At 34.3% G+C, this 17,369-nt stretch overlaps 1 protein-coding gene and 1 long non-coding RNA gene across 7 annotated transcripts in view; one reads left to right on the top strand and one right to left on the bottom strand.

Moving 5' to 3' along the window:
- Nucleotides 1-17,369, bottom strand: part of LOC101884801 (uncharacterized) — a 206,739-nt gene that overhangs the window by 129,062 nt on the left and 60,308 nt on the right. For 4 of the 6 annotated variants that reach the window (XR_015523860.1, XR_015523855.1, XR_015523856.1 and 1 more), the window contains exons 1-2: nucleotides 11,136-11,254; nucleotides 9,882-9,944 (exon numbers count right to left, since the gene is read on the bottom strand). This is a non-coding gene — a long non-coding RNA (uncharacterized LOC101884801). Of the gene's footprint in view, nucleotides 1-9,881; nucleotides 9,945-11,135; nucleotides 11,255-17,369 lie in introns of those variants that run through there. The other 2 variants (XR_015523857.1, XR_015523859.1) reach the window with 1 other exon arrangement.
- mul1 (mitochondrial E3 ubiquitin protein ligase 1) lies at nucleotides 12,916-17,239 on the top strand. Its single transcript, NM_001098760.1, is given in 5 exon segments — nucleotides 12,916-12,943; nucleotides 13,398-13,536; nucleotides 13,608-13,695; nucleotides 13,816-13,936; nucleotides 16,056-17,239. Coding segments are annotated over 4 exon segments (1,059 nt in total). The 5' UTR covers nucleotides 12,916-12,943; nucleotides 13,398-13,416; the 3' UTR covers nucleotides 16,786-17,239.

The following is a 17,369-nucleotide window of genomic DNA, read 5'->3' as shown; positions in this document are numbered from 1 at the left end:
ACTTTTACGCTATGCTTTTACTTACAGTAGCAACACTCATGTCACCACTCACCTTAGCAACAGCAAAGCAACATCCTGGCAACCCTAACATCATGGCAGCACAAACAAACTCAAGTCTCCTCATTTTGTTTCTGCAGAGCACTAAAAAGACAAGTCGTTTTTGTTATACGGCTCCCTACAGACAGCAGGCATCTAATCAAATCAGCTTCTGCCGTCCTTAATAAGCCAATACAGTGACATGTAGCAAGCAGTTTAGGCAGAACGTGGGGGAAAAAAGGGGTCGATCTCATAGATGTGTGATTTATGGCCGAACACAAGGTCTGTGGACTGCTCACTGTAAAGAATGAGCTGGCCTGATAATACTCTAAAAGCTAAATCCAGTGCCAAGAGCCACACACTAAAACTAACAAACACACACTCATGCATGCAGCCTGAATATAAAGCAGGATCGTTTACTTTTCGAAGAGATGATTCACTTGTTCTTTTCTCCTCAAGGTATTGCCGACGCATTGTGAAAAGGATAACCGTTGTCATAAAAGAGATTCAGTTGAAGTCAGAATTATTAGCCCCGCTGAAATATTAGTCCCCCTGTTTATTTTTTTCCCAATTTCTGTTTAACGGAGAAGATCTCTCAACACATTTCTCAACATAATAGTTTTGATAACTGATTTCTAATAACACATTTCTATACAGCTTAAAGTGACATGTAAAGGCTTAAATAGCTTAATTAGGTTAACTAGGCAGGTTAGGGTAATTAGGCAAGTTATTGTATAAGGATGGTTTGTTCTGTAGACAATCGAAAAAATACAGCTTAAAAGGGCTAAAAATTGACCTTAAAATGGTTTTAAATTTTTTTTCAACTTTTTATTCTAGCCAAAATAACAAATAAGACTTTCTGCAGAAAATAAAATCAGACATACTGTGAAAATTTCCTTGCTCTGTTAAACATCATTTGGTAATTTTTTTAAAAAGAAAAAAAATACAAAGGGGGACTAAAAATTTCAAGTGGTGCTCGCTGCAGAGCCATTTGGGCGAGCTGAGCTCCGGCGAGGGGGAGCTTGAGCTCTACCTTTTTTGCACTTCTTCTACGAGTGATGTCACTGGGGGTAGGGTTAGGGGTGGAGTTGGTGTACGCATTAAAACAGCTTACAGGAGGAGGAGCGAGAGCTCATGCTCCCTCTCGCTGGAGCTCAGCTCTGCTCAAATGGCTCTGCAGCGAGCACCCTCTCAAAAATTTTGACTTCAACTGTATCTCGTTATTCATTATCTGCGTATTGCATTGGTGATTTATAAATATGCATACAAGCTGTTTGTTAATTGAAAGTATCATTAGATTTGTTTAAACTTTTCCTATAAGATAAACGTGCTGTTAAAACAAAGAAAACAAAAACAAGCAGAAAGAGAAGATGAGTGCCAATTTATAATACTGGCAAATAAAATACACACAATTGTTGATATTATTAATTATCATACATTTTAAAATCAACAAAATAGGTATGAATGAAAAAAAGGTTAAGTAATCTGCCATCTTAAAAGGGCAGCTATTATGAAAATCAACTTTTGTAAGCTGTTTGGACAGAACTGTGTGTAGGTATAGTGTGTCCACACTTGTACAGCAGTTATTACAATCACAGTTAATCTTAATTTCAACATTTACTAATGTCTTATTAAAAGCCAAAGTTGTGCTTGCTAACATTATTGCACTGTGAGTTACACTATTAATGAATGAACTATCGAAGTTCATAAACTAAATTTAATGAAGACAAATATACACTGTAATAAATATATTTTTATGTTATTTACATTAATGAAACATTGTGATAAATTACTGCAGGTTTGAGAGAACCATTATTTCAGCCATCTTAATGTTATTCTCCTCAAACTTTAGCTGTTTTGACTTTGTAAATAAATAAACAAACTTTTTTTTTCATGTTAGCTGTCTGATTTTTTTGTATTGATGTACACCTGATTAATGATAATAGTTGATGCACTTTATCTCTGTAGAGCAAAGGTGTCAAACTCAAAACAACAAAAGGGCCGCAGCTCTGCACAGTTTAGTTCCAACCCTAATTAAACACACCTGATCAAACTAATTGAGTCCTTCAGGCTTGTTTGAAACCTACAGGTAAGTGTGTTGGAGCAGGGTTGGAACTAAACTGTGCAGGGCTTCGGCCCTCCAGGAATTGAGTTTGACACCTCTGCTGTAGAGTGAGGTTGGAAATGTGAAGATTGTTTATCGTCATTGCTGTAAAAGATTATAAGTTATTTTGTGATTAATAGTTAATGAAATGAGAGTGACGGTCTAACTAATTGCACATTGTGAATGTGATTGACTATGGGATAAAAGGGTGGAGTTAAAGAATTGTCACACACTGAGGAAGGCTTTGTGCCGAAACGTGTCTTTTAATCACCCGTAAAATGTAAAAAAAATAAAAAATAAAAACAGTACCAAGCAATTGAGTGAGAATCATTACCTTTTCTAAATAAATAAATAAACAAACATAATTATGTTTATAATTACATTTTTCTTGTTTCTCTTGATTTTTCTCTTTTTTGAAATCATCTAATATTTTTCCCTAACATACGCATTTGGCTGTACTAATTTCTGGACTGCTATCTAAAGTTATATACAGTATTTGAGATTAGCCTCATGTTTGGATTCAGTACAAACTAAAATATTGTCAATGCACAAATACAATATTGCACAGCTCTTATAGAAAATATTAATAAAAATAAAAAAAGATACATGCGAACCATCGAGGACAACACAGTACGAAGAGATGAAACTCAACCATCAAGGAATTCCAGGACAACACATACACTTACTACACTTCAAACATGATCACAGACATCATCTTTATGCAATAGAATGCAGGTTAACTAGGTCTGTATATATAAGCAATATCACACCCGTAGATCGGATCAATCAGATTCAATAACCAGACAGAACTGTTGTATAAAATAACATACAGTATATTTGATTGTAACTTTAACTTAATTTGATTGTAATACAATAAAGTGCACCGTTTGTAAAGCTGCTTTGAAACAATGATTATTGTAAAAAACACTATACAAATAAACTTGAATTGAATAAATGTTGACCACTGTATATTGTCTTGAACATAAAATAAATGAGACTTGAGTGTTCTCTAAACTAAGTGACTTTAGTTTTTGTTTATATCTGGAATGCTGCTGGAGAGTCACAACTTCTGCATCTTAATATAACGCATCACTGGATGCAGCTCGGTTTTGATGATGCATAATGCAGCATAATTACTAGCCTCAAACTTCCTCTCCATCAGCAGCACATTGGAAATTAAATGGGAAACCACCATTAAGCAGTGTTGCGTATTATGACACAAAATGTCCAAGTGGTTGGCCTGATTCAGCCTTTTTTGCATAATCATTATGTAAGGCTACGAATGCAAATAAGGCGCTCGGCGAAGTTTGTAGAAAGCATTACTGTGATGCAGGCCAGAGCCAATCATTATTCACCTGATGCCTTTATCTGAGTCTGTCTGGTAGCTTTATATTCCAATGCTGGATAATAGTCAGTTCCTTTAGATTCTGAATGAAATAAATGCAAATTCTGGGTCAATAAATGCATAAGTATTACTAATTAGTCTTAAAATAATCTTACGGTTTACTTTTTACAGAATAATTATGTTTACCTGAGTTTGATTTTCCAGCAAAACATTCATGACGCATTGCTCTGTTGAATTATTTATATTCTTTAGTGCGACTCCCACACTCATCATTAGACATTTACACATTAAAAATTTTAGTGGCAAATGCATTTAAATATGCATAATTACATAAATTCAAACCAAATTCCTGAAATTATACTGAAATTTTGGGAACCATAGCAACTGTCAGATATCTTGCATGTTTGCCATCCATGTGTTGTATATTATTTTTATACAAATGAATATTATAGCACCAAATCAGTGTTACAATCAGCAGTTTGATTACACCACGGTTGACATTTTAAGTATTTGTGGTGTTCATAGATGTCAAACATAGATGCCTTAGCGACTGTGCATAAAATAGTCAAAAAATATACAGTTCTACGGGTTATCAAATAGACAGGAATGATCGACTACGCATGTGAAGTCTGTCTGTAATGTTAATGTCTGTAAAGTTTTGGGCAATCTTAGATGTCTATTAGATTTTCATCCCAAATTTAGCCTTGTTTTATCCATGTCTCATCTAAAAAGTTCAGCTTATGAGTGTTATGAAGGCTGCTAACCACACACCCTTGCAGTGTTGCCATGTCCATTTACAATCATCCTTTTGTTGTTAATGATTGGCAGGTTTATAGTGTTATTAGTTGGAGGTAGCAATATTTATATTCTTTTTTCTTTACAATGTATTTGGATTTATTTCTGTTTATTATGGGCTTGTTTTATGTGCTATTTAAGATGATCTGGCAACATACACGAGGCAAGGTTTGTACTCATTTTCTTGTTATTTTTGTAAAATAATAAGTACTGAATGCATACAAAAGAGAGACATCAATGATGTGTGTCAAAATCTATCATTAACAAATAGCTATTTGGTTCTGTACATTTTTTTTTATTCTTTATTTGGTTGTAAAATGCAGTGTTGTTCCAAGAAAATGGCTGGATTGGGTCTGTAAAAGATGAATTGCCAACCAAATTTAGCTGTATAGTGTGTACTGCAGATGGCACAAGCAGGTGCAGCATTTAAGGAAATAACTGTTTACTATCAGCACTAGAGTTGCCAGGCTTTTGCCACAAAACTAGCTCAAAACTAACTGTATAACCAATCAAAACTATCCCAAGAATATAAACATACAAAATATGTACGCTTTACATCACTATATATGCACAGCTTCTTCTTTGAAAATAACTGCATATTAGTACTTACAAAGACTCTGATATTAGAATGTCTGTTGATCTTAAGGTAAAATAATGGCTTTTGTCAATTGCATATACTTTTGCAGTTTTTATTATCCAGCAATCCTGGAGTGTCCTGCCAATTGGTTACCATAGAAATGAAAACAGCTGCCGGGACTCAAACCGGCGACCTTCTTGCTGTGAGGTGACAGTGCTAACCACTTAGCCACTGTGCTTTTATTCAATAATGTTCCCTAACATATACATTTGGCTCTATCCCTTTTTGGACTGCAATTGTAAGTTATTTTGTAAGATTAGCCACAGATTTGGATTCAGTACAGACTAAAATAATGTCAATGCACAAATTTATAATTTAATAGTATTGAGAGTTGTGTACTTCTATGTGGTGAGCACCGTGTTTTGTTTTTAAGATAAAATAAATGAGACTTGAGTGTTCTCTAAACTAAGTGACTTAATATTTTGTTTATATCTAGTTTGCTGCTGGAGAATCACAACTTCTGCATCTTAAATGTAACGTATCACTGGATTCAGCTCAGTTTTTGATGATGCATAATGCAGCATAATTACCAGCCTCTAACTTCCTCTCCATCAGCAGCACATTGGAAATTAAATGGGAAAACATACAGTACTGCATATTCTCTCCTCTTTGAACCTCACAAAAGTGTGCTTAAGGGTTCATCATCCTAGCACAGTTTCATCATTGGTAGAATAAAAATTTTGTAGGGTCAAATATTGCATTGATAATGACCAAAAAACACATTGAATGACAGTAAAAAGTAGCAATTTTACCCATTAAATGCACCGATAATATCCTCTGATTTTAATACAGTATCTCAGATGAACTTAAACGATTAAAAGCAACAAACAAATGGACATGAACTACAAAACCAAATTTAAAACAATTTTAGTATTAGTTTTGCTTAGTAAGTTCCACACTATTTTCAACATGTATAAATATCATTATGACTGTACAATCCTGACAATCAAAAACAAAATTACAAGATATCGCATGCGATTGTCTTCTGACCAAGTGCACCTTAAAATACATGAATGACACTCCTCAGAGCGTGGGACACAAACTGTTCTTTAATATCTGTATATTGTAAAATAAACACTTGCGGGTTAAGAAAACGGCATAGAGGAAGTTGCTGCAAGCCTTTGTGCAGATAAAAAGTTTTTAATAAGTGTATTTATAAATAAATAGATAGGTGGGTAACTAGATAGAACAGACAGAGATAGATTGATCTGTGTAAAAGCTGTCGAAGGCAAACGCCTGCGAGCTGTTTCTGCTCTCCACAAGCGATGTGGATGCGCTGTGCACGTTCTCCTCGCGCTTGCGATGCGAAACAGGTGTAATCCTTTTAAAAGTGGAAACATCTCTCCACCCTCTTGATGCATGGATAAAATAAGTGTTTATTTGCATTAAATTGAAAAAGATATATAAACTATTACTTACTGGTTCTTTAAAGACCTTTGACTGGGTGTGGTGCCCCTTTTTAGATTATCTCCTGGATAACTCTCTTGACTCTTAAGCTGAGCAATAATATATGAATATCTATATTTATTATTCATTTTATTTTACTTATTAATTATGTTTATTTCGTTTTTTTTCAATGGAAGGTTTTAGGCTGTTAAGGGAGGGAAATGTTTATTTAGAGTAATCGAAGATAACAACAAGATGGAAGGATATTTATAAAATAAAATGTTGTAATTGTGTTCCATGAAGAAAACCTAATAAAAGGAATTTGAAAAAATAAAAACGTCTGAATTAGCTACAAAATAAAATTAAGAGACATTTCCCTGATTCAATTAATCAACAAGACCATTAAACTAAGTATATTACTTATTGAAGTTCCCTAAAAACTACTAATAAACACAAGAACCCACCTACACGTCCTGCTTAATTGCTTCATGTAAACACAATCCATCTGGAAACTTTCTGTAATTTTGGTTTAAAAGCACAAGTGTGTATGCGTATGCGTATAGTACATCTGTATCCCCATACACCTTCATAGACGCGCTCTACGGCACTAATGCAGACACATCTGGTATCCAGCTATATCCTCCTGTTTGTTGCCCGCCCGTCCATCTGTCTACACTTTTTCCAGTACGTGCTTGAGTGGGCACAGTGTTTTCTTGTCTGAGTGTCTTCGGGGGGTAAGGAACAGCAGGCTGTACACAACACAAACAGTTTACTCGTTCCCTCAACAAGGTGAGTAATGTTAAAGCCGAGGCCCGAGGCTCATGCCGTCCTCTGGTGAGTCAGCTGTTGATGTGGAAAGGGCATTTTCTCACATGTTTCTGCTTCTGCTTGATGTTCGCATTAGTCAGCCATCACTGAACTGCACATCACTTGGTGAACAACAAATCTTTATAAACTGAAGATGTTACTCCTGTTTCGGAAACTTTCTCTGAATGACCTGAAAAATCAGCACTTGTGAGGCTAGGTAAAACTGTTTGCCAAGCTTACGATTACATTACATATTTGGAATTACCAATAAAATTAAGCAACAACTGTCTCAGAAGTTTTGTTTCTAAATGTCGGAATCAAACAACAGCAGCCTATTTTTAGACTGCCCAAGTTAATTCGCATGTGCACTTGAAAGGAATGAGATCACGACACCAACCTTATTTATGGCTGTGTTACACAATCATCCTCCGAATAATGCTTCGTCAGATCGCACTGTTCTTTAGAAGTAATCCACAACTTGGTGAGGATGGCGAATCTCCTCCAGAAATGACAGTGACTCTTTGTTGACAAGTTTGTGTGCATTTAAGTAGTTCATGGTTTCTGCAGGTTTCACAGAGTTAAATTTAAGACTTTAAGACCATTATGAATGGAATTTTAGGCCCATTAAAGGCTAAAGGCTAAGGCATTTTTCAAATGGCCCAAATGGAAAAAATTTTTATTTGCCCTATTAAAAATATATATAATGATGGCCAGTCCGCCCCTGTGTTCGGGGATGGGGCGAGACATGATGATTGGCGTGTCTGTGAACGTGGTGTAACTGAGAACATAATTGGCTTAGATTGAGTAAACTTCCATCATTGGCCAATCAGAGGCAGAGTAGGAGAGGTGTTAACACAAGCACATGCAAAGTCAATGGCACACACCAATGACCAGAAGTCAGAACAATGGCAAATCCAACAAATACAAAGGTAGACTTTACAAACTGGAAATAAAACACTACTTTCCCCTCATTGAGGTGAAAGGCAAGAATGTTTATGTATCGTGCAACTTATGCTCAGAAAAAAAAAAACTCTCTCTGCTGCGTCGCTGACAAGTAATTCTAATCTAATGAAGCACATCACATCGTCACACGCCGCCACAAAATTAGTGGCTACACAGGTGATAACGTGAGCTGCTCTGCTACCAGAAGAGGAGATGAAGCCACGACGTCAAAGCAAATACATCTTTTTTTTCCCACCACAAAAACATGTATTACTCAGACAGAATTAAACAAAATAATTTTGAGAAACATAGTTGAGGACATGATGCCGATGGCTCTCACATTGTCCTACAACAACATTAAAATAGTGTAGATTAGTGTACAACATTTTAGATTCATTTTATAGTCATTTGACGAATCAGATTTTAAAAAACATAATAGTTATTTTCTCTGGTAATTAATTACTTTTAAAATGATGCAACTATTTATCCTATTTGTAAAAAGTAACTATAACTAATTACTCTTTTTAAAGAAATGTGCCCAACACTGTTGTCAAGTTCTTGATTTTCTGCTTTTTTTTTTTTTTAATGGAAAGCTACACTGCAGATCTGTGCTTAAAAGCATCCAACATTGGATGACTTTCATCCCAAGTGAACATTACAAGAACAGAATACAGATTTTGGCCTGTAGGATCAGATAAGTCTGGGATGGTCCAACTGTGTTCATCCAACTCAAAAGATCAAAAACGTACTTTCATCTGTGTTTGGGGCTGTAACTGTTAAGTACTACTTTTATCAGTTCAAAACAAAAGGATGTTCAAGAGTTCACACATTCATATTGCATGATAATAATAGCAAGTTTGGCATGCTGTCCCGGGAGAGAACCCTGAGCTCGGAGATAATTGAGCCTAAGGATCCCGCCGGTCATTTAGCATGTAAGGGGGTACAAGATCAGGTAGCTCTCAAGAACTCCCCCTTGTAAAAAGAAGTGGGGTGAACGGGGATTCTTCAAAAAACAAAGATAAGGGAGTGAAGTTGCAGTCACGCTGCACTTTTCTCCGTAAAGACTTCCATTCATACACAAACGAATGCGTCAGACTGGAAATGAAAGTTTGTGCGACAAGTTTCACAGTTTGCAGTGTTGGAAAGTTCAAGCTTGATGAACTCTGACCTGAAAATCGCATTGACTGCGTGAGACCAATCGAGGATCAAAACATGACCTCTCTGTACAGTAGTTTAAAACATAGACCAATCACTCCCTCTTTTGAATGTCTAATCATCTTGTTTAATTCCACAGCTTTAAGCTGTGGTCACACCGCACTTTTCTTGCCATCATAACTTCCGATCACTTTTCTTGCCATCAGACTTCCAATCATAAACACGTGACTGCGTCAGACCAGAAACACAAGCTCGTGCATCAAATTTTGCACACGCTGCGTTGCAAAGTTCAAGCTTGATGAACTCTGACCTACGAAATCGCATCACTTGACTGCGTGAGACCAATCGAGGATCAAAACATGACCTCTCTGTACAGAAGTTTAAAATATGGACCAATCATTCGCTTTTTTAAACATCTAATCATCTTGCTTAGTCCCGCCACTCTTAGCAGTGCCGTACGACAGGATTTCGCAAGCTCAAAGTCTAGTGTGACCGCAGCTTTAAGCTGGCTATTTATAGTGAGTTTGGAATAATCTGATTGGTTTACTAATGATTACAGATGAGAGACCAGCTGCGATCAATCATATCATGTGCTCCTCTCGATATCAGTTTGTGAAACTAAACATATTTGAAAAGTTGTAACAATCCAGACAAAATATTTAAATTGAGATTACCTGTGAACATCAAGGTTGCTTTTCTCTAAAGCTGCTCCAAACTGTTTCCTTGAACATGATGATCTTTGAGAGAAGATAAATACATATTAATTGTTGTTTTATATATATATATATATATATATATATATATATATATATATATATATGTGTGTGTGTGTGTGTGTGTGTGTGTGTGTGTGTGTGTGTGTGTGTGTGTGTGTGTGTGTGTGTGTGTGTGTGTGTGTGTGTATCAGAACTTAAGTATTTTCTTACACAATTACAAGTACATGTCAATCTATGCACATACATTACACAAACACATAACAAAAATCACGAGGTCTCGACTTGCTTTGTTTTGGTATATTAATATATACCATGACTTAGCATGATAATGCGTTTTCGTATCTTCAATAGCACAAAAAAACATGCCATCAGCATGCTATATTTTTCCATTGTAAGCTGTTGCTATTATGGATCAAAACATTTAATTCACATTTCTATCATCTGTGCTGTGTGCATCTCATCAGTCATCAAGCAGCACTTAAACTGTCTGCATTTAATCATAGTCATATAAATAAGTTAAACGATCTGCATAGAGCATGTGGGACATCAATATCTTCCTTGGTTTAAAAAAAAAGTTTAATAATGCACGAATATGTTCTGATGGGGATCATCTCATAAATCAGTATGAATAGGAGCAAGCTGTGGTACTGAAAAGTATGATGAATGAATGACTGTCAGTTTTATCATGCAAATTCTAACACAGCTTCATGCATTGACACACACCTTGTAGTCATGCTGCTTCTTTTACAGCATTAAATTACAGTACTCTACATGTTGAAAATAACTCCATAACCCATTGTTCATTGGAAAAAAGTAGTTTAACTTTTAATTTTAGCTCTATTTGACTGTCTCAGCATGACTCGACACTGCCATCTACAGTACACAGTGTATTAAGAAAAACAACATCCATATATTAATCAACAAATATCTTTGACTGAAACAAAAACACTCATAAGAAATATTAACCACTTTAATCAAAGACAGAAACAATGAAATGTCATATTTTGGCCAGAAAAATAAACAACACAAACTTTTATTAAACTAATCACCTTTCCAGGCAGCCTAGGTTACTCTGACTGTTGGTCACGGTGTGTGAGTTTTTAAAAAAAAGTGTGTATTATCAAAGTATCATCAAGACTAAAATGCCTCTTAACACAACAGCCTTAAAAAACAATGGAGCTATTTTAATACTGAATTATTAATTTCATTTACCTTTATTTGTACGGTTTGTGTAGACATTCAGAGTTCAGTCGGTTCATTCAGGGGTCTCTCATTATCGGAATTGATTCCCTGATTACCACCTGAGAGTTCGCTTTTAGGGCTTTTATTATGAAGCGGCTCGAGTTGCCAGTGAAGGCCAGCACAACTTTAGTGAAGGTAACTATATATTTTTTTTTACTAAATTTCTCATATTTAAATTATACTAATACTTTAAATATTTATTTTCAAAGGTTAAAAAATTGTACTTAAATGTGTTTAATTAAAGTACAATTATATTTGTTTTAGCAGTCATGTTTCTTTTTATTATTATTCTTTCTATTTTTTTATTTTCATTAATTTTAAAAATTAAATATCTATCCATCCATCCATCCATTCATTCATCCATACACACACACACACACACACACACACACACACACACACACACACACACACACACATTTATTTATTTATTTTTTCATTGTATATCATACAATGAAAAAGTCACTGTATATCATTGTATATCGTACACCCTTATTAGAACCAATATTTAGTTAAAACTGAGGAAAACAGTAATATAATCATTTTTTATCGTTTCAAACATTTAGACTGACTTTAACCAAAATCCTCACAGAATACAAAATCCTATAATTGTGCTCACATTGCCAGTTTTGAGGTGACAATGTTTTGCTCCAGCTGAGAGTCCCTTCCAAGAAAAATTGCCTTGAAACATAACTTAGTTAATATAACGAATATTTTAAAAAAGATTGGTTTGACAAGGGATTTGTTTTTGTTTCACTACTATTTAATAAACAGTAGTGAGATTTATACCTAACATATTTTTTTTTCTTCTTCAGGGATTTTTGTGTGTGTGTGTGTGTGTGTGTGTGTGTGTGTGTGTGTGTGATTATAATTTGATTATAATATTTATAATTTGATTGTGAAAAACATCTCTTATAAACTGCTTTACTTAATGAAAATTCATCTTTTTTATAACTCAGTCTTAAAGAAAATTGCAAAAAATGTACTAGGTGGTATCAATATCTTAGATATAAAAAAAACTATTACTTCTATATCAGAAAAATGTCTAATTCAAGATGGTTGTTTGCGAAAGCCATTTTAAAATAAAAACAAAATTTTCCTTTACCTTTTATAGATTATATTTGGTCAACAATAAGTTTTTACTCCCAAATAAGGTCAAAGAATTTCATTTAAAAATCCCTGTAATATATTTATTAATAAGTTTCTAAGACATTTCACCACAATGTTTTTTATTTATTTTTTTACTTTTTTAATTTTTATTTTAATTTATTTATCTATTTATTTTTTTTGTAACACTGATCCTCAAAGTTTTTTACATCTGTTTTGTACTTATAAATATTCTGATGATTTTTGGAAACAGGTTTCAGGATTGATTCATTTTACAAAATGAAAAAAAGCTCTACTTTAATTTTTTTGTAAAGATTTTAAAAATATTTTATAATTCTTTGACCTCAATTACAAGTAACAAAAAGTGTTTAAAAAAGTCTAATAATGAAAAAAAACTATAGAATCTAATAATTTAAATATGATGGATTCCCCATATATTTAATTTAGTATGTTTTATGTAATGCATGTTATGCATCACTGAGTAAGTTTTGTATGACTGTTACATATGCTATTACATAATCATATATGTTTGACAGTTATATTAAATACCATTCAATGCATTATGTATTCTAGAGTCTTTGGTTATTTGCAAAAAAAAGAGAGTCGCTTCCAGGACTTTTATTATGAAGCGACTCGAGTTGACAGTGAACGCCAGCACAACTTTAGTGAAGGTAACTCAAATAACATTTTCCTTTGGTGTATGTTTATTCTATTGAATAACCGTTTACAAACTTGAACAATGCTCATTCTGTATAGGCTCAATAAAATATTTATGAATATGTTTACAACAATTTGCGTGAGAGCTCAAATTTAGGCTGTTGTTATCGGAGGCATTGCTAGCAACTCATGCTAGTTTGTATTAGCCGTTTCGTTTTCACATTTCATTTCCTACAATATATGTCACAAAGTTACCCTGGATTACATTATTATCTCATAAAAAATATAAATAATTTAAAATATGACCCTTGAAGAATTCGTTGGTCAAACTAGAGACGTTGTTGACCTCAAACATGTATAAAGTGTTGCTCTCGTCAACCAGATCACACAGTAATCGCTTATGTTTTGTATTGTGTACAATAGTATGTTTCATAGTAAAATAATGTTGCCTGTACTCTTTATACCCAGCTGGTGTGTAGATTGAAGGATGGAGGCCAGCGGCAAACCCTCCACAGCACAGATTGTGTTGCTGGCCACTAGTTCAGCACTGACAGCTGTTCTATACACCATATACAAGAGGAAATCCAGCCATGTTGCGAGATTAAGGGTGAGAAAGCAAGCCTGATGTGTTCATCGTATTGCCAATATCAGTAAAGTGATTAATATTCTGTTTGACAGGAAGCCAAGAAGATGTCATTAAACCCAGAGCTGAAAACTATTCTCAGTGAAGCACCAGGAAAATGTGTTCCCTATGCAGTTATTGAAGGTAGGGCTTTAATTGTGGATATTGTTGTTCCTATTAATATTAAGTAATTATTTGCTCACTAAAGTAGTATTTATTGGGTGTTAATGTTCTAGTAGTTTGATTAATACTGTCTCTGTTTAGGAGTTGTGCGCTCAGTGAAAGAAACCCTGAACAGCCAGTTTGTTGACAACTGTAAAGGGGTCATCCAGAGGTTGACCCTAAACGAGAAGAAGATGGTGTGGAATCGCACAACGAATTTATGGTATATATTCAGAATTTGTGTTTGTGTGATTTTGCTGTATATTTGTATTTGTCTGAAATACTTCACATTAAGTTAATATAATCACATTGAAATATTTGCAAAAGTATGTAAATTAAATATAATTTATCTTCTTTTACACTATCAACTTGTTTAATTAGGTTAACTAGGCAGGTTAGGGTAATTAGGCACGTTATTGTAGAACAATGGTTTGTTGTGTAGATTATTAAAAAAATATTTATAGCTTAAAGGGGCTAATAATTTTGATCTTAGTGTTTTTTATAATTAAATAATGCATTTATTCTAGCTTAAATAAAACAAATAAGACTTATTTAAAAAAAATATTATCAGACATATTGTGGAAATTCCCTTGCTCTGATAAAAGTCATTTGGCAAATATTTAAAAGAGGAAATTCAAAGGGGGGGTGATAATTCTGACTGCAACTGTGTGTGTGTGTGTGTGTGTGTGTGTGTGTGTGTGTGTGTGTATATATATATATATATATATATATATATATATATATATATATATATATATATATATATATATATATATATATATATATATATGATTATAAGTAAATATACAAATAAATAAATTGAGATTCATGTATTGTATTATATAATTGTACTTTATTCAGATATTTTATTCTCTAATAAAGATTTTAATATTTGTTTTATTAGTTTCTACTTTTTAGAAACATTAACCATTCTTGAGTTCGTTCAATTAGATAATACTTCATAATAATAATATACTAAGTATACTTTTTTATCATTATTTACAGGGTGCCCGTGGTGTCTTAAAATCTTAAATTTCAAAAACAAAATTCGGGTCTTCATTTTCATCTGTCTAAGTAAAGCTACCCGATCGGGCTGACATCCATCCAAATCACCAACAATATATCCTTAATAAACCTTTTTTTTTTAAGTTTATGTTTAAGTTTTTTATTGCAAAGAGATACAATTCACAATAGCTGTTAGACTTGTTTTTACAGCAATTTCTCCAAATTAAATTCCCTAACCAGGTAAAGAAATCTAAAATTACATCGTTCCTAATGATAATAACTGAGCAGTATATCCCTTTACATCATCTTCCATTAATACAAAAACTAATTTACAGTAGTATAGGGGAGTAGACATAATATTTTTAAACAGGCATGTAAACACAGAAGTGCATTAGGTTGACTAGTTTTACTAATTATTTGTTGGTTTTTGGTCCAAATTTATTATTTTTGCTTATTTATGTATCTGCCTCCACAGTGAATATACTTTTAATAATGTTAAACTCGTAATTTTATTAGAAAAATAAATATTATGCTCAAAACTGTATACAACTTGTTTTCTTGTTTTGACATATTAAAGTATGTCGCTAAGACAATTACATTTGGTGGCAAAAAAAAAGTAATGATAATTCCACTGACCCAACCGAGCCATTAGAAATAATCATTAATGTTTAGTTCTGCACAGGCATAGGCTGGTATAAGTTTCTGACGGTATGATAACCTTGGATAAAAGTACCACGGTTTCACGATATTGTGATTACTGCTGTAAAATATGTTGTTTTTTTTTAAATGTCTGGGTAAAAAACTACTTTTTTTTTTTCCCCATTGAAGACCGTTTTATTTTAGGAAACATTTATAATACACTGCTCAAAAAATAAAAGTAACTCCAAGGTTCTCTTATTTTTTTTGAGCAGTATATTTTGGAACAGTAAACATGTCAGGCTAAATAATTAAAATAAATCATTGACCTCTGCCATTTTTATTAGTTTCAAAAACACAGATTTCTTTACCACACATCAAAAAACACACACACAAACACATACAAAGAAAACTTACATATACTCTAGGAACAGTAGTATAATAGATTATTTTAGCGGTTTTAAAACCTTGACTTTCTAAATCGTGTAAACCTTGAAACGAGTTATCGCCCCATGTCTAGTCCTGCATAAATCTAAAATTTCCTTCTTAATGGTCTTAAATATGGTCCCTAAATTTGACGTAATGAAACCTTTAGAAACCCTGGATTTAATAGTTAATTATTCTTCATAACCTTATGCACCACCAATATCCTAACATTATAATTTAATACTAAAAGCAATAATTTCTTAACTTATTCTTAGGAATGACTGTGAAAAGGTCATCCACCAGCGCACCAACACCGTTCCCTTTGACCTCGCCCCACACGACGACACTGTACCCACAACAGTCCGAGTGCTCCGTCCCCTTGATGCGGCTGAACTGGATCTAGAGACCACATATGAAAACTTCCACCCTTCCCAGCAGTCTCTGACCAACGTCATTGGCCACTTCATCAGTGGCGAGCGTCCACAGGGCATCCAGGAGACCGAAGAAATGCTACGTTTGGGTGCCAGCATGACTGGTGTAGGGGAACTAGTGCTGGACAACAATCTGGTGCGTCTTCAACCGCCAAAACAGGGCTTGCGGTACTTCCTCAGCCGCCTGGATTATGACACGCTCCTCAGCAAACAAGAGGCTCACTTGAGGATCTGGAGGGTCTTGACGGTGCTTTTTGGATTAACTGCCTGCGCTACATTTTTCTACCTGCTTTGGAGACAGTATGTGCTGCGAAAGGAGCGGAGGAAAGAGCAAAGTGTGCTAGATGAATACCGGAAGTGGCAGAGTAAACGTTTTCAGGAGCTCCACTTGGCGGAGGAGGATGTTTCTCCCACAGCATGCACAATTTGCTTGAATCACAAGCGTTCTTGTGTGTTTTTGGAGTGTGGTCATGTGTGTTCCTGTGAGGGGTGTTATAGGGCCCTGCCTGAACCTAAGAAGTGCCCCATATGCCGGGCGACAATAGATAGAATCGTCTCGCTGTATAACAGTTAAAGGCCTTATTGTGAATATATAGTACTTGAAATGAGGCATAGCATTTCATGCCTTTATCTAGAGCTGTGATGAAAAAAATGGTTCGAGATATCAATTCTGATTCTCCAAATGCATCGCTAAACTCTCTTGAATTGTTCTGAGCTTAGTTTTTTAACAGCAGAGTGTGTTTTAGGCTATTTAATAATAGGCACTGTATCCTTTACAAAAACCCATACTCTTCTGCTTGCATCCAATTCCTAACAAATACCGCCTCAAACTAAAATCATCGTTAATAAAGTAGGAAATGTTTAAGCAACTTACAAAGGTTTTCATAGTGAGCTGTGTTTACATTAATTTTGTGACATGCAGTAAGTCAACTTACACAGTTCACCCCAATGCACACTCTTCCTCATGAGAATTGTAAAAGTGTACAATTAAATAATAAACATAGAGCACCATCTGCTGTAATAAACTATCCTAGAGTGTGGTCTGCTGTTAAAAACTGACCAAGAGCACTGTTTGTTGTTGAAAACTAGCCCAGAGATGTGTCTGATTGAAAAAACTAGCCTGGAGTCTGCTGTTAAAAAGTAACCTAGAATGCTTTA

Source organism: Danio rerio, chromosome 23, assembly GCF_052040795.2.
Source record: "Danio rerio strain M-AB ecotype USA chromosome 23, GRCz13ab, whole genome shotgun sequence".
Classification (NCBI taxonomy): domain Eukaryota; kingdom Metazoa; phylum Chordata; class Actinopteri; order Cypriniformes; family Danionidae; genus Danio; species Danio rerio.
This window is presented reverse-complemented; position numbering and strand designations above follow the sequence as displayed.